This window comes from Sminthopsis crassicaudata, chromosome 4 (genome assembly GCF_048593235.1).
Source record: "Sminthopsis crassicaudata isolate SCR6 chromosome 4, ASM4859323v1, whole genome shotgun sequence".
Lineage (NCBI taxonomy): Eukaryota > Metazoa > Chordata > Mammalia > Dasyuromorphia > Dasyuridae > Sminthopsis > Sminthopsis crassicaudata.
In genome coordinates, this window is record NC_133620.1 from 370,575,182 (window position 1) to 370,597,561 (window position 22,380).

The window sequence follows — 22,380 nt, forward strand, 5'->3', positions numbered from 1 at the left end:
AACCTATGTAACTTCTTAGTCTTAAGATCATAGATTTAGAGTTGGAAAGGACTTTAGAAGTTAGTTCAATCTCCTCATTTTACAGATGAGAAACTGAAGCTCAACTAACCAACTGACTCCTAATTCACTTTTTTACCTTTGCAGCCAAAGTAAATCTCTCCATCTGTATATTACTCTCTTGTTAAATATTTGTATATATATATTTTTTCATATATAGTTAAATTATTTCAATTCATATATCTTCCATACTCAGCCCACCTAGAAAGTGCTTAATAAATCATTGTTGATTTGACTAGATTTAGTTTTTCAAATGCCTTTGCATAAAAGCCTCTGTGTCTACGTGTGTCTATACACAGGGCTCTGGTACTTAATAGCTGTATGAACACTTAACCTTTCCACCAGTGCCTTTCTTCCTCTATAAAATGAGGAGGTTGGACTGCATGATCATTAAGCTCCCTTCCAGTTGCAAACCTTATGGTTTAGATCTTCCAGCTCTAAACTGATGTATGTCTCTATATAAATGGGTGTATGTGTCTATGTGCCCTCTGGGCTTGGGGAAACCTCCCCAAGGTACAATTTCCTTTGTCAGCAATCTTGAGGAAGTTAGGGGAAGACCTCTTGAGTCAATCATTAATAAATTATTCAATCTGTTTTCATATCAGCTCAAAGTCTTGATCACTGAGAAATGAAGCCAATTTCTCTGGGCAGAACAAAACTCTCTTGGGATCAGATCTACTTTAACGGCAGTGAGTGCAACGTAGTGGGCCAGCTGGACTCCCATAACAGCCCTGGCTGGTCAACTGCCCAAAGAGGAACATGTGCTGTTGTGAATATGGATACAATTCTGTTCTTTAGTCTGATTTTTGTAGGCCATGATGCCAGTCAGAAAGGTAAGGACCTTTCTTATCTTGTTTTCAACCTTAGAAAGTCAATCTATAAAATTTCATTTCTTGCTATTGTGGAAACAGAGATTGCTGAGGACAAAATAATCATCCATTCTCCTGGCTTTGGACAGGACTGTGCTAACCTGACCCAGACTGATGAGTTTCTTCTGAGATAAAAGAAAATACAATACCATCATCTTCTTTGGTCTTATTGTCAAGATTATGAGGGTCATGTTAGCCATTATCCATTATGCACTTGCTCTATAATCTATATATTAGTCTTCCCCAAACCCCCTTAATTGTAGTCCCTTCCTTTTGTTGATTATCTCTAATTTATCCTTTCTATAGCTTGCTTGTTTGCAACATTGAGCAAAGATGCATTACTACATCCATACGTTTATGAGTTGTATGCACATGAGAGTGTGAGCTCCTTGGGAATAGGGTTGTCTTTTTACCTTTCAATGAACCCCTAATACTTCCAATGCTGCCTAGCACATAGAAGGTGCTTAATATATGTTTAATAACTGACTGACTGGCTGAACGATAGCATCACTGCCAGTTTCTGGGAACTGTCTATCTTCATGATTTTGAAAAGAATCCTCTCCAAAGCACATTGGTCCAACCTGAGGCAGAGTGAGGGCAGGTATGACCATTACAAATATAATAGATGAAGAAAACCCACAACTTCTTTGTGAATCATATTTGTTATGACCTGTGAGTAAGAGGAGTTACATAGAGGTATGCTGTCCACAATCATACTCGAGAAGTTATCCAAAGTTCTCTTTGTTAAAACAGAAGGGAAAGGAGACAAGGTTAGAAAAAGTAGGGGTGGAAGTATGGGAGACAGGCTTCCTTTGCCTCCTAATACACAGAATTACAGAACTTCAGAGTGGAAGAGGATCTCAGAATCAATCCCTATATGAAAAATAATTCATACTTTAACAACTCCAATAAGGGGCCATTTAACTTTCTCTTGAAGAACTTTGTTGAGGGTGACAGCCAATCCCATCTTATAATCGCTCTATTTCTTAGAAAATTCTCCTGGCACCAAGCCTAAAGGTGTCTCTTTGCCACTCCCACCTGCTTCTATCTTCTGGCTACAAACAGAACAAGTCTAATCCCTATTCTAGGAAAAGGTTATCATGTTTCCCCTGAGTTTTCTCTTCTCCAGTTGAAATATTTCCATTTCTTTAAGCAATTCTCATACAGCCTGATTGCTCCCTCACTTTCTTTCCTCCTTCTCTTCTCCCCTACCCTAACACTTATGTTTTACTGGTTTAATTCATATTTGTTGTAATATTTTTTATAACTTTTTTCTCATGTCTGTACTGGTGTTTCCAATTATAAAACGAGGACCATACCTGGCCTGTCTACATGTATAGTAAATTCTCTTCCTCTCTCTCTCCCTCTAACCACATGAAAATAAGATCTACGAGGTTATGACTCAATCTGGATCCCATCTTGGAATGGATTGCTCAGTGAAAGTCAGAAGGCCTGCATTAGAATCTGGCCTCCATCCCTGCATTAGAATCTGGGCTCCATCCCTGCATTAGAATCTGGCCTCCATCCCTGCATTAGAATCTGGCCTCCATCCCTGCATTAGAATCTGGGCTCCATCCCTGCATTAGAATCTGGCCTCCATCCCTGCATTAGAATCTGGCCTCCATCCCTTAGGACGGGATAGTCTTGGACAATTCATTCATCCTCTCAGTGCCTGGGTCTCCTCCTCTATAAAATGAGGGATTTGGATAAGATGACCTGTAAGATCCCTTTAGACTTCCAAATCGATGATCTCAAGTTTATTTGATTCAGAGAAAAGCAATTTGACATTTATTAAATGGCTGTGTTATACAGAGCACCACACTAGACAAAAAAGAGGTACAAAATGGACAATCCCCATACCCTCATGGGCATAGTGTTCAGCAGAGTATTAGGAAAGGCTCATACAAGTGTGATCCAAAGTAATATAACCCCAGGATGAAAAGACCTCCAATCTAGAGCAGGAAGGGATGTCAGAGGCCATTGACTCTAACCTACTCACTTTACAGATAAGGAAACTAAGGTACAAAGAAATTAAATGACTTGTTAAAAGAGTCAAATGGGATAATTTGTAATAGTGCCATGCATATAGACAAAAAGATGCTCTAAACAGATAATAATATATTAAGCACATACTATATGCCATGCCCTGTGCTGTTTTAGAGATATAAATTTAAGCAACAAGATAGCTCTGACCTCCAAAGCTTACACTCTAATAGGGGAAGACAACATATAAAGGAATCTTTGTGACTACAATTGAAAATTGGTGTGGAGAAGGTGAAGGGAGGGAAGATGAGGTGACCATATGATGGGATATAGTGAAGAAAGAGCCAAGGAATATGCTTGCGTCTGGGCCTAGCAAGATCTGGAAAAAGCTCACCTATCAAACTCAGGGATCCAAGTTTCCAGTGGGATGGAGATGGTCAGATAGGATAACCCCCTCTGAGAAACCTCAGAGCACCTAAACATCTACTGAGTGGACTTTCTGTAAACAGTGGTTTTTTTCTATTCATATTCCTCAGAACTCAAAGGCAATAGTTGTCAAATAGAGCAGTTTCCTGAACTATTCCCAAGGGGCATGAGAAGCATCGAAGTGCAGCTGATACAAGGTAGGACTTATCTTGTAAATTCACTTCCCTATAATTTTTCTTTTAAAAGAGGGGTTTCTCCTTACCCAAATCCTAACTATGTGGATGGTCTGCTTCTCCAAGGAGGACCTCTGAAGGCTTTTAAAGATACTTACACATTGCATTTTGTTTTCTTTCTCATTTTGTTTTTTTCCTTTTTGATCTGATTTTTCTTGTGCAGCATGATAACTGTGGAAATATGCATAGAAGAATTGTACATGTTTAACATATATTGGATTACTTGTGGTCCAATTATCTCTGAAAATAAAAAGATTTAATAGTTAAAAAAAAAAAAAAGAAAAAAGAAAAAAAGAAGATAATACATAGCTAGTATAATCCTGGACAGGGCTGAAGCTCCATACCTAACCTATGGGTCTTATTGCCAGTTAGACAGAGGGAGGGCAGAACACAAACACCCCCAGACATCAGACACATCTGGGGAGGGAGGTGAGCAATGTCAGAGAAGAGATGTGCTTCTTCCAATGGACAGTCTGGCCTCAAGATTCATGACAGGAAGAAGTGAGAGGTAAACAAGTGTTGGGAAGCATAAAAAAAACCTGATTTCATAATTTAAAAAACAATTTAAAAAAATTAGCAACATCCTGAAACTTTCCTTGGTCTTCTGTCCCAGAACCAAATATGAATCAAGGAGGAAAAAGGCTACAATGGAAAGAGTGCTGGGTGGGGGAGGATCTTGGTGTAACCTTCCCTTCTGCTACTTATTACCTGTGCAACCCTGGCCAAGTCTCTGGGTCTCAGTTTCTTCATTTGATGATTGTTGAAACTAGATGACCTCTGAGATCCTTGGCACTCTAATCTATGGTCCTGAGATCAAGCTCAGGAGTATGGAGAGGTAATAGTTAACCCTTATCATGCAAATCATTACTTATTGGGTCTCTCAGCTTCATCTCTATGAGGCCCTAGGCAGCCCACACCTTCTCTTGTTTTCTGCCCCCTGCTCTAAGGCTGTACAAGTTTGCCAACTCACATGGCCTTCCTAGGCCATAATATCCCCTCACTAATCAGGGAAGAAAGCTTTTACTGATAGGGTAATAAAGAAATCAGAGATCATTTCAAGATGGAGCAGAAAGGAAAGGAAACCAGGGGCAAAACCACATCACACAAAGACACAATATGGAAGTATCTACCTCTTTTATCAGGTAGAGGGCTAGCCCCAGCTGTCAGCCTCTTCCTCTAGGAAACTGCCAAGATGGCTATCTATTAAAACCTAAAGGAGAGAAAATTAGGTTAAAAAAAAAAAAAAAAAAAAAACTATTGTTCTGAGTTTAGTGAAAAGAGTACGCTGAGGAGGAAAGGGAGAAAGGAAGCAAACAAGAAGGTGGAGAAGATGGGGAAGACAAAGGTAGAGAAAGGAGAAAAGGGGAAAAAGAAAGAGGAAGCAAGGAAGAGAATGGAGGAGAGGGGAGGAGATGTGAAAAGAAGAAAAAAGATAGAAGAAAGGGTAGAGGAGGAAAGGAAGAGAACAGAGAGGAGAAAGGAGAGAAAAGAGAAGAGGAAAAATGAGAAGAAACAAGAGGGAGAAGGAAGATTTAGAGAGGAAAGGAAGAGAAGAGGAAAGGAGAAAAGGAGGAAAAAGAGAGGGAGGAAAAGGAAGGAAAAAAGAGAGGAGAGGAAAGGAGAGAAGTGTAAGAAAAGGGAGAGGAAAAGAGGGAAGGAAAAATGAAAAAAGAGAAGAAAGATGAGAAAAAGGGAGAGGGGAAGGAAGGAAGAAGAAGGGAGGAGAGGAGGAAAGGAGAAGCAGGGAGAAGGGAAGAGAGGGGAGGAAGTATGGAAAGGTGAATAGAAAAAGGAAACAAGAGTTTATATTTGATTTACAAGCTGCTGGTGAGGCTGGTGGTCCTCCTTTGCAAAGGCTTTGCTATGGCCCTTCACAGGGCTTTCCACTGCTAGGGCCAAGAACTGGCTGCCTTCTCTTTCCTTTCTCTTTCCAGAAGCCCAGGGAGGAGCCCAGAGGGAAGCACCAGGCCAAAAGCAGATCGTGGCCACCCTGCAGTGCTGTGGCTCAGGCAGCCAAGTAACAGTAAACCTCCAGGATTCAGAGAAAAGGCCAAAGGCCGGGTACAATCTTCAGAGCCTGAGCGTCATGACGGCTCCTCTCCGAGACATCCTCCCTGGGCCACGCTGCTGCTTAAGTACAATCCCTGAACTGCGGTCCCCGGCCGGGCTTCATGTCACAGTCCAAGGTGAGACATGGGGCCACAGTCTGGAGGAGGGCTCAGGGTCTTTTCTCCAGGGATACCTAGAACTGGTTGCCTCAAAGACCTTCCATTCTAGTTAGGAATTAGGCCCTGAAAGGGGGCTTGTGAAGGGAAAGTACCTGAGGTCTGGAGAAGGAGGGAGGGCTGACACATATGGACTCCCAAAAGGCAGCCCCAAAAGGAGTTTTCCAATGGCTGGCATGGCAGAGAGATAAGCCCTGGGTCCATGGCTAGAAGGCAACCAGCAGCAAAACCTGGGAGAGCCAGAAGCATATTGAGAGTCCAATCAGAAGCAGAGGATAGAGAGCCTAGCTTAGAGTCAGAAAGACCTTAAGTCTTTAGCTGTGTGAGCCTGGGCAAGTCACCTAACCCTCTTTGCCTCAGTTTTCTCATCTATGAAATGGGAATAAAAATAATACTTACCTCCCAGGGTTGTTGTATGGATCAAATGAGTTAATAATTATAAAGTATCTGACACATAAATTTAGCCATTGTTATTATGTATGAAAAATACTTCTTATTCTGGATTAACTTGCATTTGTTTATATAAAACATTGTTGGGGCCACTACATGTCTCAGTGGATAGAATGCTGGCCTTGAATTCAGGAGGACCTGAGTTTAAATGACTTCAGACTTAATACTTAACACTTCCTAGCCCTGGACAAGTCACTTAACCCTGATTGCCAAAAAAAACCAAAACCAAAACCAAAAACAAAAACCAACCAACCCCTCCCCAAAATATTGTTGGTTCATGTTATTTATAAGCCTTGGATGCTTCATTAAGTCCCTGTGTAAGTGAGTGTAATGTGCTGTTTCCCCAACTGGACTGCAGATTCTTAGAAATTTTTAGACCCAGCACTGACCGTGGTTCCAGTGTCAAGCATTAACCACTGGGATACTCTACTGGCAAGTGCCATAGGGAAGATGTAAGGAAATATTAATTTAAGTATATTGTGATTAGAAAAAAGGAGATGGACCCTAAGAAGATGAACATTGGGCAGGCATTATACACTAAGAAAAAGTAAACCAGACAGACAAGGCTAAGGAAATGTCCTGTGTGAAGGGACAAGAACCTGTAGATCAGGGACAAATGTAGATGCCTGTACTGACTGTGTACATGAAAGTGCTGCCAAAGGATTGCTGCCTTTCTTCTTTTAGCCACCTCACTGGCTGACTGAACTGTCAGTCAACATTTGGCTGACCAGTAATGGCTTAACAAACCAATTAAAATCATAGCACCAGTTAGAAGAAGTCATTGCCCTACTTAAGAAGCTTCCCTGACCCCTTATGGCCTCCAGGATCAAATACAGACCCCTCTGTTTGACATAAAGCACCATCTGACTCCAGACTTTGTTTTGTGTTTGCTCTTTCTGCCAATGACCCATTAGTCCCTCCTCAGCTCATTCTCCTCTCCAGGTTTTGCACACCAGCTGCTCAGGGGAAGCCAGCGGGCTTATACTCAGCTGAAACCAGCCAGTAGTTCCCTGCCAAGGCTTCGGCTTATTTGCTGTTCTCTGTCATCTGTCTCAATTCCTTCCTTTTTATTATTTTTAAAACATGTGGACAATTGATCTTTGCATAGCTTTGTGCTCCAAATTTTCCCCTCCTTTCCCCTACCACCTCCCCTAGATGGCAAGTAATCCAAAATATGTTAAACATGTTAAAGTATATGTTAAATCCAATATATGTAAACATATTTATGCAATTCTCTTGCTGCATAAGAAAAATCAGATCAAAAAGAAAGAAAATGAGTAATAAAACAATGCAAGCAAACAACAAATAGAGTGAGAATGCTACGTTGTGGTCCTCTTTCTGGGTGTAGATGGTCTCTTGATCACAAGACCATTGGAACTCTTAGTCCCTTTCTATAGACTCTCTGAATGTTCTCCCTCCTTAACTCACCTCAAGGACCATTTTCTCCAAGAGACCTTTCCTGGTTTCCCTCCTCCCTCCCCAGGTGCTAGTGCCATAATCACTTCCCTTTCCCTTGTTAATTATTCTGACTTCATTTAAATATACTTTGTCCTTTTTCTTTTGAAGACAGAGATTGGTTTCATTTTTGTTCATATCCCCCTACCCAGTAGCACCATTGGCACACAATAGGTGCTAAATAAATTTGTGTTGCTTTGAATTCAATGGAATAGCTAGTTGGGGGGATGCTGATTGGGGGCTTGGCTCACCAGGAAAGGAAGGATGCATTTAGCAAAAGGATGTGGCTGGTCTTGAGCTGCAGCCTGAGCTTTGAGCCCCCTCCTCATAATTAGCTGGGGAGGGAGGAAGGAGGTAGCTAGGGTGGTGTAGTGTTGGATCTGGAGTCACAAAGATCTGCATTCAGATCTGACCTCAGATACATCCTCGCTGTGTGACTCTGGTCAAGACACTGAGCCTCCCTCTCTCAGGATTATTGTGAAGATCACATGAAATATTTGTAAAGTTCTTTGGAAACTTTAAAGCACTATGGAAATGCAACTATTATTTTTTGCTATTATGAATAAGATTGGATATAATATTCCTGTATATTTAGACATAATGTAATGAAAAGAACTCTGAGTCTGCAATGAGATGATCTAATTTCAGAGGATCATAAACTTAAAACTGAAAACTTAATTCTTTCATTTTACAGAATAGGGAGACTGAGGCACAGATTGCTCAGGATCACACAGCTTATAAATGTCTGAGGAAGGATTAAAATTCAGCTCTTCCAACACTTTTCATCAAGCTGTTTCCATTTCTACCTTTTTATTGCCTGTGTGACCTTGGGCAGAAGCTTTCATCTATCTGGGGTCCAGTTTCCAAAACTTAGAAAGAATTAAATTAAGCTTCTGAGATCCCTTCAAACTCTAAATCTTCAATTCCTTGATCCATAGGGTATAGACCTTGTAGTGGATCACTGACTGGGTCAAAGGGTAAGAATTGTTTTATGACTCATTATATATTGCTAGATTATGAAAAAGCCAAACCTCAATGAAGGGTGATAAATTTACAAGTAGTAAATATGCTATTGCTAAATTAAGCAGGGTAGGCAGGGTTGTGGATTGAAACAAAAGTGGGGATTCCTGTGCTTGTGTGAGAAAGAGCATGCCCAATGAGCTATGTGCCAGATTAAGCCTGTTAATGGCTAAACATTAATTAAAGAATCTAGATTCGGCAAGTATAGTTTTAGGTTTGAGAGGACTGACTTTTCCCTTAGCTTATTGATAAAAGCTCTTTGAAAAATTCAAACCCTGAGGTGGCTGAAGTAAAGAGAAAAGAGATTTTCCACATTTAAGTCAAGAGAATTTGGTGGCTCAATGTACCCCAAAGAGACCAGATGTTGGGACAGGGGCTGCCCCAGCTTGGAATCCTAGGAAAAGCCAACAGAACTGGGCTGGATAGTTCTGGGCTACTCAAAAGAGTTATTGGAGGAAAGAACATCTGTTGGTGATCTGGTTTGCACCAGCAGGGTAGAACCTTTTAATTCACTTAATACATATCGTTCCCATTGTAAATCAATAAATTGGCACTTATTAATCTGGTTTCAGTGAGTTTGGTTATCTTGAATTAACTTCTTAGGGCCTGATTACTGCCAGGACCAACCCACGGCCTGAACTGGGAGTGAGGAGATGTGACCTGCTCTCCTGTTTCTCAGGGTACATAGGACAAGTCATTATGCTGCCTTCAGTTGCCTCCTCTTGAAGAGTTAGATTAAACCAGTGGTTCTGAAAGTGAAGTCCAAAAATTCCTGAGAGTCCCCACAAAGTCAAAACTATCTGTTAAATAACAAAAAGAAATTTTCATTTCTAATGTAGCAAATATTAACAAATCTAACCCATGTAAACAAAAGCGCTTCTTTTTTTTTTTTCCCAAAGAAAGTTAAGGGATCCCAAGACCCAAAAAATTTGAGACAGAGATTATGAATGGGATCAAAGTATCATAGGATTTAGAACTGGAAGGGACTTTGGAGTTCATCAAGTGCAAAGCCCAGTTCTTGATCCTTGGAAGCCTTTTCAACCTTAATACTCCATGAATGAAATGGAGATTTTGAACTCATAAAGCTGAAAATTCAAACCCTCAGCGACAGCGGTAACCCTGACCCTGTTAAATACCCTTGTCAACCTGGTGATTAGGCAGGCTCATCATTCAAAGAAAACTACAATTCAGGAAACTGAATAACTGCCTCCTAACAGCTCTTTTGTCAGTGGGATTTTGGTGGAGCTGAGGTTCTGAAATGGAGGTTCCTTTTCTGTTTTGGGATGATAAAATGCATTCTACATAATACTGTGAAATTATATAGTACAAATTAATTATAATAGCATTTATGTGGTGCTTTAAGGTTTGCAAAATGCTTTACAAACATTTTCTCATTTGATCTCTAGGTAAAGTTTATTCAGTCTTAGAGATTGGAGGTTTAATGGGATCATTAAACTGATTTGCCCACTATTGTCACATGTTTGAAGTCTTTCACTTTTTACATTTTAATTTTATTGATATCTATGTATTGATACATAATAATAATAGCTAGAATTTGCATAGTGCTTTAACTTGATTCTTACTTGTTGTTATTTAGTCATTTCAGTTCCCAAGATACTGGAATAATTTCCCTTTTTCTTCTCCAGCTCATTTTCCTCTGGTGAGGATACAGAGGCAAACAAGGTGATATGACTTGCCCAGGGTCACACAGCTAAGGAAGTATCTGAGTCTAGAATCAAACCCAGGCATTCCAGACTCCAGACCTGGCACTCTACCACCCCCATTGAACTGAGGCTATTTAACTGAGGTTAAATAAATTGCCCAGTATCACACAGCCAGTAAGCTTATGAGACAGAATTTGAATTCAGGTCTTCCTGATATCATAACCAGCATACCTACTCATTATACTAATTAGCTGTCTTACATTATCTTCATTTCCCAATCTATCCTAGCTCCTTCCAGAGAGCTGCCCCTTAACAAAGATTTCAAAAGAAAGAGGGGGAAAAAGCAATTTAGCAAAACTAAGCTACACCACATAAAAAGAATGTGGTGATACTATATGCAACATTACACACCCATAGCAGCCTACCTCTGAAAAAGAGGAACGAAAATGTATTTTCTTCAACTCTTCTTCCAGGCTTTACATCTAATTCAGGGTTTTTCCTCATAATTTATCCATCTAGGTAGCATGTGTATTATTTTAATTAACAGAAATAAGACCATTGAGACTTACAGAGATCAATATATTTTGTTTATTGAACTGAACTAAATGGTTAAATGGTTAGTGAGTAGTATATCCAGAACCTAATCTGACTGCAGGATTTCTAAATCCAGGTATAGTATATATATATATATATATATATATATATATATATATATATATATATATATATATATATATATCTTAGCTGCAAGTGGGTTTTTTTTAAAGTATCTTTTTTTCTATATTAGTCTGACTTTTGAGAGTTTTAGGTAAAGAAAAATTAGCAACAAATTTCCATTCATCCTGCCCAAGAAATAAAAAATCTCTAAGTCAGAAGTCTGTCATCAGTCACCTCCCACGGTAGATGACACTGAGAAATCCAAGTTGCAAAATGTTGACATGTGGATAAGGAGGCCTAAAAATACACTGACCGTTTGTCCCTACAAGCTGGATTTTGCAATAGTAACAGATTGGAGAGGAAGGTGTATTCTGCTACTTAATACCAGGTGACCCCCCCCCCAGGGGCAAAACACATAATTTAGGTCTTCATCTGTAAAATGAGGACAACAAATTAGTGGCCTCTGAAATTCCAGCCAATTCTAAATCTATGATCCTATGAAATATTAGCAACTTCCAGGGGAACCAGAGCTCTTAGAAGGGGCCAGAAAAAAGTAAACAAATTTTTTTTTTTCCTCAATACCAGTGAGGAATGAATGAAAAGATATTTCTGAAGTTTATTACACCTAAGCACTATGCCAAGTTACAAACAGAAAAAGGGAAACATTCCTTGATCTTATTAAGGAGCTCACTTCACAAAGCCTACAGACAAAGTCCCAAAAGTCTGAATGCAGTTTTAAGCTTAAAACCGAGTACTCACTGATAGAATCATCACACTGAAATTGCCCAATTTCTCTGTTTTATAATCTCTGTTTTTCCTTTGTAATCTGGCTTCTCATGCCTATCTCTGTCCCTATGATCTCTTCTCCAGACAAATCGGTGTTCTAGAATAAACAGAAAACTCTTAAGGGCAATATCTCTTCTTTTCTTCTGTACCTATAGTACCTGTAGAACACATCAAAGGAATCTTATTGTCCAGGCCTCCTGACTCTGCACCTCCCTGTTATTTTTATAGATTCAGGTCTCAAAGGATGAATTAAGTTAGAAAAGAAAAGGCAGAACTTGGAAACATTTGCCAGAATGCTTTGCGTTGGGGTGCATTCACAAAGGGGCTGAATTTGGAATTAAAGCTTCTGATTTAGGGCCTGCTTCTGCTCCTGCCCTGTGTGATCCTTGCAAGTTACTTCATCCTATGAAGAGCCTTATAGTATGTTTTAGAACTAGAGGGACCTAAGTCCAAGCTCCTTTTTAAAAAATATGAGTGAACTGAGGCCATTTGGTGCCACTGATCTTGAATGCAGATCCTGGCTTCAAATCCAGTGCTCTTTGCCAGTCCCCAGCCTCATGTAAAATGGAATTGGATGATGCAATATTCCATGTAAAATGGAATAAGAGATGACTTCTAATTTCTCTCCCAGTTCTAGATCCCAGAACCAAAGCAAAGCAATGGGCTTTTCTATTCCAACTAGGTTGGTCCTAGCCATGTTGGAAAGCAAAGGTCTTGGAGCAAGCTGGACTCTGGAGATTCCCTCAGACTTGAGGAGCTGAATCACTGCTTCTCCCTCTCCCTACTAATATGCCCCATGCTCTTTCATGTCCTTTCCAGAGCATTCAATAGACTTTGGTCCAGCACAGAGGGGTGGCAGCTTGACCAGCTCCTGGAGACTTGAACTTAAGAGTCTTTAATTTAAAAAAAAAAAAAAATATATATATGTATATATATATATATATATATATATATATATATATATATATATATATATATATATATATATATATATATATATATTTCCTAGGGTAACTCCCAACAATAACATTATTTTTATGACCCTGAGAGTGATAATATGAGCCAGATATCATCGTTCCCATTGTCTAATCTTCCTGCAATCATTGGGCTCCTTTGTCTGTTTACTCAATATTTCTGTCCTCATTCACCCTGGCACTGCCTTCTGCCCATACCCTGTACCTGTGGGCTGGGTCAATGAGTTCATGGTGTAAGTGACTGCTGTGTACAATGATCTCCTGGTTCTGCTCATTTCACTTAGCATCACAGTTCATGTAAGTCTCTCCAGGCCTCTCTGAAATCATCCTCCTGATCATTGCTTATAGAACAATAATATTCCATAACATTCATGTATCATAACTGCGTATATACCTGAGGTTTTACTGACTGTTGCGAGAAACAGAGAACAGTCTCAAATATCTTATCCACTTTAATTGTTTCTCCTTCTCTAGTATTCTTACCCAATATCTCCAACTGTAAGTTCTACCCAGTGGTTGAAGCTCCATTGGAGAGACTGTCTACAACTACCATCATCACTCCTGTCACAGAAGACAGAGAAGAGGAGAAACCGTCTATTACTGGTAATAGTTGTCCCTCTTTGGGACTGAAGGTAGATCATGAAACTAGAGAAATAATATAGATATAGATTGAATGAGACAACTAATATCTAAGGAAGTTCAAGGAATCTTCTATCACTCCAAGTCCAAGAAAAGAGAACACTTGAGTTTACAGAAAAACTGCTGGAGTCTAGAGGAAAGTATGTAGGATCTGGAGCCAGAGAGATATGGATTGGAATATGGTCTCTGAGATAAAGCTCTAGATAGAAAGAGAAAAGGACATAGAGATAGAAAGATAGATAGAGATGGATGGATAGATATAGAGGGTTAAATGTATGTATCTTTACATCACATATACACAAATATATATATATATATATATGTGTGTGTGTCAGCCTGAAGTATTGATAAGATTACTCCCTGAGACAAGCAGGAAAGGGCATCAACTCTACCCTATAGTCTCACTCCCTGGGGAGGTCTTGGGTAACCCCAACTTAGTGTATTCAGTCAGAGAGCCAAGTTATATCAAACCCTTGAGGTTAAATTTCCCCTGTAAATCTGTCCCTGTTCTATTTCATCTTTGGATCTTTTGGGGTTAGCTTGCCAAGGTATCCTGCCTGGAGATGTCTTTCTCCTCATCTCTCCCCCATGCCTTATGGTGACTTTCTTCTTAGAGATAACTAACTCTTTTAGGGTGCTAAACTCTGTGGATTTAGCCTGCTAGTCAAAGGGTGCTCCCACCTCATTAAGTATTTTCTTTCTTCTGGTTAATTGTGAGTTACATTAGGGAACTTTTCCTTGCTAACTACATGTTCTCTCAAATCTATTTTATATTTACCTCTCCTGGTGCCTATTTTATCTCTTCATTTCATTTGTAACCTCTTCTCCTAAATAAATCTACCTTTTGCCAAAGAGAAAGATCATTCTGAATTCATCACATGGATGAACCCTAACATTTGGTACCAAACCCCAATATTCAGTGCCAATTGCTCTCAGTCTTTGTGTGTGTGTGTGTGTGTGTGTGTGTGTGTGTGTGTGTGTGTGTGTGTGTGTATCTCAATCTCATCATTTGGTGCTAAATCTCAAACATATATCACACATATAAACATACACACACATATATACACACATATATACACATCTACTAGCCGTGTGTGTGTGTGTGTGTGTGTGTGTGTGTATACACAGTGGCACATAAATATGGGCCTTGGTTTCCTCATGTTTTCTAACTTCTCATGCAGTTTTAAATAGGAGTCTATGATTCTCTGATCTGACTCCAATAGACAAGTGATGACCCTCTGGTCCCAATTTCTTCCCTTGTAAAATGATTGAGTGAGAAGGATGCAGCCCTTACATACAATGGTTGTAGGACCCTGGCAGGGCTATTTTGAAACCAGCTTAACCTTTGAGAATCTATTGTTAAGTTTCCAATGTGAACATTTATTTACATATCCGAAATCAGCTATAGATCAGGGCTTGATTTCTTGTTTTGTCAATTGCCTATACCAAATAAAGTGATAGAAAAAAAATGTTAACAATTCAGATTAAGCATGGCCTGTGTTTCCAGAGAACCATTTCCCAGTATACTCCTGGACTCTGGACCCATGATATCCCCCAACCACCCCCTCTCCCAAGACCCTCAGCTGTAAAGCAAGTGCTGACCTTGCCTGGGAGAGGGAATTTGCTTATGTGGCATTCCCTGCAGCAATAAAATCACAGGTCCAGATTAAAAAGAAAGAGAAATGATTTGACCCAGTGGCCTTTAGGGTCCTTCCTATCTCTAAAGTAAATTATCTTATCATTATCTTTTCTAGGTGACTTCAGAGAAGTCCCTCCCTTTTCTGGGCTCCAATGTCCAGTTTGTTTGTTTGTTTGTTTGTTTTATATAAAAGGAGATTAGGTAGATTTTTTTTACCTTATTTTTAATACACATCATTTTATGAATTGTATCAGAGAGAAAAATCAGAGCAAAAGGGAAAAACCATGGGAGAGATAAAAAAGCAGAAAAAAGAAGTGAATATAGCTTGTATTGATTTACATTCAGTCTCCTTAATTCTTTTTCTGGATGCAGATGGCATTTTCTGTCTAAAGTCTATTGGGATCGTTGAGAAGAATCAAGCTTTTCATAGTTGATCACACATTCTTTTTTTTTTTTTAATTAATTTTATTTTTTTTCTGAGGCTGGGGTTAAGTGACTTGCCCAGGGTCACACAGCTAAGAAGTGTTAAGTGTCTGAGATCAGATTTGAACTCCGGTCCTCCTGAATTCAGGTCTGGTGCTCTGTCTGGTGCTCTATCCACTGCACCACCTAGCTGTCCCTTGACCACACATTCTTCCTGTTATTGTGTACAGTGTATTCCTGGTTCTGCTCATTTTGCTCAGCATCAGTTTATGTAAATCTTTCCTTTCTAAAAGCAGCTTGCTCATCATTGTTTATAGAACAATATTATTCTATTACCTCCATGTACCATAACTTGTTCAGCATTGCTCAATTGATGGGCAGATAGATATATTTTTTAATTAATTAATTAATTAATTTTTTTTTAAAATTCATTTTTCCAAATTATCCCCTCCCTCCCTCCACTCCCTCCCCCCATGACAGGCAATCCCATACATTTTACATGTATTACAATATAACCTAGATACAATATATGTGTGTAAATACCATTTTCTTGTTGCACATTAATTGTTAGCTTCCGAAGGTATAAGTAACCTGGGTAGAGTGTATTCACTTCCCAGTGTTCCTTCTCTGGGTGTAGTTATTTCTGTCCATCATTGATCAACTGGAAGTGAGTTGGCTCTTCTTTATGTTGAAGATTTCCACTTCCATCAGAATACATTCTCATACAGTATTGTTGTTGAAGTGTATAGTGATCTTCTGGTTCTGCTCATTTCACTCAGCATCAGTTGATGTAAGTCTCTCCAAGCCTCTCTGTATTCCTCCTGCTGGTCATTTCTTACAGAGCAATAATATTCCATAACCTTCATATACCACAATTTACCCAACCATTCTCCAATTGATGGACATCCATTCAACTTCCAGTTTCTAGCTACAACAAAAAGAGCTGCCACAAACCAGACAGATTTTTTTAAAAAATGTTTTTACAAGTATTTATTATTTCTCCTTCCTACTGTCCCCCTCTCAATGGAATAGTTAAAAAACAGAAATTAAAACTCTCAAAAACAAATATGGATACTTCAGCTAAACAAATTCCCACATGAGCCATGCACATTATGCAGATTTCATCATCTCTGTGGAGAGGTGGATGTTTTTTACCTTACAAGCTGAAGGCAGAGAAATGGGGCAGGAGACGGAGATCGGGAGACTGGAACCTGAGTTCCAGTCTCTTCTCAGACACATTCCCAGCTCTTTGACTTGACAATTCATTTAAATTCCCCGTCTTTAGTTTCCCCTTCTAAAAGATGTGGATAGTCCAAGTGCCTTCCTTGCAGGCCCCTTGAAGATCCAGTGGTCACCCTGTTATCATCAGTGAATAAGCACCAGAGTCCTGTCCAGAACTGATCAGCCTTTGTCTGTCTTCTCCCCTTCTCTTGCCCACTCAGACACAGGGGAGGACCTGCTTCTGAGGAAGAGGTGGAGCATCGTGGTCAAGGCCCTCATTGCTGTCACCCTGCTGATCAGTGGAGTGGCCATAATCGTCTTTGTCATTTTTGAAGTGCCCTGTTCAGTAAGTTTGACCAAGGGGTCTAGGGAGACTTCTGTCATCCTCTCACAGTCCCTGAAACTTGGATCTCAAGGCATCCTTTTGGCTCATTTTGGGGGATGGGGATAATATAATTAACTGAGTATTAACTGAGTCTCTCTTCTGCTCTCAGCGAGCTTGTCCTGGAGCAGGGAACTTATGCCATTGTCAACAGTGGGGAAGACTAAAGGAAGATAGTGTCCAGGAAGGACCCCTGCCTGAGGCATCTAGAGGCCCAATACAGGTAAAGCTTGAGAAGGAAAGTTGCATATTTTTCATAATGTTCCCAATTTACATAGGAAGGATGCTCCACAGGCTAATGATGTCTGTTATCTAGAAGGAAGTTGGGCAGGAATCAGACTTCTTACCCTTGGTCCCAGAAAGAAGAACTAGCTTCAGTGGCGGAGCTGGCAGGGAGGCAGGGATAGCAAGTAAAGACAATTTCCCAACAATGAGAGCAGTGCAGATGGGGATTTAATTGCCTTAGGGAGGTCATGTGAGGTCCCCCCCCCCCCAACTCAGAAGTCTTTAAGCAAAGGCCAGTTAATTCTTTGTTGGAGATATTGGAGCAGAGATTCTCAGCCAAATTCTCCGTGGGCTTTAAGGTCTTTTCCCAGTCTGAGATTCTGTGATTCTGCCATTGTGGATGGCATACAGCTTTGAGAATAGAAGATCCATGACCAAAGTTCAAATCACACCTCCTATCACTTACTTAATTGTGGGGCAACCAAAGGGTATAGTGGATAGTGTGGGGGACCTGAAATCTGCAAACCCCTGAGTGCAAGCTCTGCAGTTCCAATGTGAACATTACACATCAGAAATCAGCAAGGCTCCAAAGTCACTTAACCTCTCAGCCTCGAGTTCTCCATCCGTAAAGGAGATAACACATTTAAATGTTTTGTAACCCTCAGAATCTAGCATTTGTAAGTCGTCCTTGAGATCTCGAGCAAGTTAGGGAACCCTTAGACCTCCAATTCCTCCTGGAAGACCTCTGTCACTTAGAACTAGCTCCTTTGAGTTCCGAGTCAAAGATCCCGGGATCCCCCGCAGTGGAGGCGGAGGCAGTCCTGGCCAAAGGCACTTCAAGCCAGATGAACTGTTAGGGAGCCAGCCGTATTATTCTTGCTCTTTTCCATCCTTGTATCAAGGCTGTGTGTGCTACTGGCTCCCTCTGCTGCCTGATACAAATAGTACAGCTACCACAATTACTTTGGGACATCACAGATTAACTTCTTTCCAAGAGTAAACCCCACTTTGATTACAAGGAAGATTTGGGGGAAAGGTCAGACTTCTTTCCCTTCCCAAGAACACTGTTGTCCATATCACTCAGGAATGAAAATATTGGGGTCTTTAATTCTTCTAAAGCTTAAACAAATTGTGGATTCATTCATTCTTTTATTAATTCATTTAATAAGCAGTTACTATGCTACACTATGAGCAACTAGATATACAAAGACAAAAAAGAAATAGTCCTTTTTTCAAAGAGCTAACCTTCTGGGGAGGGTGTGCTGCATATACAAATAATTAATTAAATATACACACACACGCAATAAAGACAATAATTTTAGGGACCAAGAAGGCTTAAAACTGGAAGAAATGAAGAGGAGTCCTCAAGGATTTCCAAGAAAAAGAGTTAAGATGAAAAAGAGTTCTAATGAACTGGTTCAAAGAAAGGAATGAAAGTTGGAAATGGAATATCATATGCTGGAGACAAGTGAGTCTGTCAGGAGTGTAGAAATGTATTAAAAAAGAATCATTCTACATTTTGATTCCCTAGAGTTTTCTTAGATGACCTGTTGGTGGCCAGGTAGTAATGGTGAATCCTGCTATTTGTCTCCAAAAGCTGCTCTAAGCTTTGCCTTGTGTTGGATACACAACGTAGAATTTACCATAAGGAAAAACTGGGTTTGAATCCTGCCTTGGACCTTTATAAGCTGTGTGACCAAAGACGTCATTTCACTTCTCATATTCCTCATCTTTGAAATGATTATATGAATACCTGTAGTCTCTTACTTCACAGGATTACTGAATGTCATTGAAATCATGTATATAAAGCCTTTTGCAAACCTAAATATTCTATCTCAGTCAACAGCAAATCAACAAGTACTCACTGTGTGCCAGAAAGGTAAAACCAACCCCATTTTAATGGGAAAGAAAACATGAAAGCAACTATGATGAAGTTCCTGGGAGCATGATGGAAAAATCCAAAGGATTGGTTTAGGAATCAGAATGGCTGATCTACTAGGCTTAAAATCTATGCCCCTCTTGATAATGTAGCTGGTTTGACCTAGGTTTTGATGCAGAAAATAAAATAAGTTGCTCATGGTTTAGCATTTGGTTCTTTGTATGATTGCAGGCATAGGACCCTTTTCTCCTCATTACAGAGAGGATCAGCCAGAGATGGACACTTTGGGCTGTAGTTTCTATCCTGTCTACAACTAAGTATTTCTACACTTTTTTCTCCCAGACCTATGATTTCATTGGTGTAAGGAGTCCCTTTGACTAATGCAAATCAATGTTTGCTCTGTAGCTTTTAGTCTTAGAGAGTTAACTAGGGCATTGAGAAGGTCCATGATTTGCTCAGGGTCACACAGTCACTGTATATAAGAAGTGGAACTTAAACTTAGTGTTTGTGGCTCTAAGATCAGTGCTTTGTTCAATAAGCTCCTCTGCTTCCTCTTCCCAGGAGCAAATGGCACAAAAGGTTGGAATGAAATTACCCCAGGACTATAGGAGAGATGATGCTTCCTATTAATAACCCTATTACAGGGACCCTCTGTGGGCCCACGAAATAGCCTATTTGCATCCATTATTTTGTGTATTTCTTCTTCTTCTCTAGGTTGAACTCAGCAAGACCGAAGATACCAACTCATCTTCTTCAAAAAAACTATGTGAGATCATTATTATTCACCAGACATACTTCTGAAAAACTCTCTTTTTAGGCATGGACAGATGACTACTTTATTCAGCCTTGTACACTGTACATCAGTGATCAATCTTCCTATACCGTCTCCTCCCCATCTTTTGCAAGGGATGGAAGTTTCTCCTACAGTTTATGCACTGTTAGTTGATATTAAAATCAAACTTTAAACATCAATGAAGAGTTTGAGTTCAGGACTCAGAGTGACCTTTGTGTAACCATATCCTTGGTTTATATGATTCAGTTTGTGCATCTATTACATAGGTATCCATCAACACACTTTTAATGAAAAACATGGATAAATAGTACAAAATCCTTTGATTGTGGCTCATTAGTGCCAAGATCAGTCATTACAATTTATTTCTATAAAAAAGTTTTATTGCAGCTTCATTTTAGCATTTACTTTGTCACTGTCATTTAATCTATTGTTACTCTGGTTCTGCTTGCTTTATCTTGAATTCGTTTATACAAATCTTCCCATCTTATGTTTCTCAGAATTCCATAATTATGGTCATCATTTCTTACATCAAGATAAGATTCAATTACATTTATATACATTATACACAATATACATTACATACAATTATATACCATAATTTCTTCAATCATTCCCAAACAATCAACAAGCATTTATTATATACCCACTATGTGCCAGGTATTATACTAAACACTGGATCCACAGAGATTAAAAAAAAATCGTAATAAAACAATCCTTACCCTAAAGGAGCTTATAGATTACTCAGGGAGACAGGAATATAAAACCAGTTGGGAGGAGATGGCCCTCACAGTTGATGGGGGCATGGTGGTTAGGAAAGGCAAATACTTTTTTTTTCTGGCTTTTTGCTACTACCAAAAAAAAAAAATAAGACTGCTACAAATATTTTAGTATCTTTGGGCCTTTCTATCTTTAACCTCCTTGGGAGCTCATATCCAGAAGTGATCTTTCTGTCAAAAGGTATAAACCGTTTTGTTATTGTTCTTACAAAATTTCAAGTTGTTTTCCAGAATGTGTGCTGTCTAGTTAGTAATTCCAACAGTACGAGACCAGCATGTCATTTTTGAATGACAATCAACTGCACAATTATGATCAATGAAAGCAATAAAACAAATATTTCTACTAGTCAATTAAATAATCTTGTGTGATCTCAAGTCACACAGGTCTGTCAACATTGAATAAAATAGTCTCCTCAGGGTTCCTCAGTTTTCCACAAATGCCAACCACAAAGATTTTTTTTGTGGTTAAATGTATATCTGATCTTTGAGATTTCTTTCTGAAGACAGCCATTTTGGGCCCAACAGCGTTGCCATCAACCTCTTGAAGTTTTGCATTCATGACTTATCTTCTCTCCACTGGGAAAGAGCTGACAAAACCAAAGCTCCCAGCATTTTTGGTATTGGATACCACTCTCATTCCTTCAAATTGATCCTTAGATTCTTGTATGTCATCTTTCTTCTCTTGAATTAGTAATTCTGCTCCCTACTCCTTTGTAGAGATCTACAGTCTCACATTGAACAATTTGTTGGTAAGATCCTTTAAAGCATATATGGGAGAAAAAAACTAAAAACTATATGAGAAGACGAGATGAAGGCCAGAGATGAAACACAAGACTAGACTAGTAGGATAGAAGTATATGGGCAAATTTTAGGGAACTGCTTTGGGGAATGATGAGAGAAAAAGAAACCCCACACATGAGTAGGGTTATGATCCTATATAAGCAGGGTCATAAGTCCAGAGTAGGAGGGAACCATAGACATTATCTAGTTCAATTTTTTTATTTTATATATGAAGAAACTGAGGCAGAAAGAAGTTAAGTAATTTGTCCAATGTCATAGAAATATTAAGCATCACAGGCAGGATTTGCATTTACATTCTCTTGCTGTTTGCAATATTTTTCTTTGACCTGAGAGCCCTGGATTTCGGCTACAGTATACTAGAAGGTTTTATTTGGGGGTTCCTTTCAGAAAATAAATGGTAGATTCTTTTGAATTCTTTGTCCTCTAGTTCTAAGACATCTGGGCAGTTTTTTTTAAATTATTTCTTGAAGCATGATGAATATACTTTTTTTTATTGTTGTTTATGCTTTCAAATAGTTCAGTGATTCTTATGTTATCTTTTTTTCATCTACTTTCCAGGTCAGTTTTTCCTATGATATATTTCACATTTTCTTCTATTTTTCAGCTATTTTTACTTTGTTTTAAATATCCAAATGGCTCTAAGGAAAAAAAATTGCTTCCTCATGTCTGTTCTAGTATATGAAGGCAATTTTTCTTGATAATTTTTTGAAAGATGATGTTTAGGTTTGTTTGTTTTTTTGCTTATGGCTTTCAGGTAATCTAATAATTCTTAAATTATTCCTTTTTGGTCTATTTTCCAGATC

The 22,380-nt window shown here is 39.2% G+C and overlaps 1 protein-coding gene across 1 annotated transcript; it reads left to right on the plus strand.

The window, feature by feature from the left end:
• The first annotated feature begins 685 nt into the window (after positions 1-685).
• C4H17orf78 (chromosome 4 C17orf78 homolog) lies at positions 686-20,386 on the plus strand. The gene is made up of 7 exons (XM_074265501.1): positions 686-890; positions 3,446-3,532; positions 5,503-5,754; positions 13,274-13,402; positions 16,943-17,067; positions 17,216-17,326; positions 19,922-20,386. The coding sequence occupies exons 1-7, from the start codon at positions 686-688 to the stop codon at positions 20,006-20,008; spliced, it is 996 nt and encodes a 331-aa protein (XP_074121602.1). The 3' UTR covers positions 20,009-20,386.
• Positions 20,387-22,380: the final 1,994 nt, after the last annotated feature.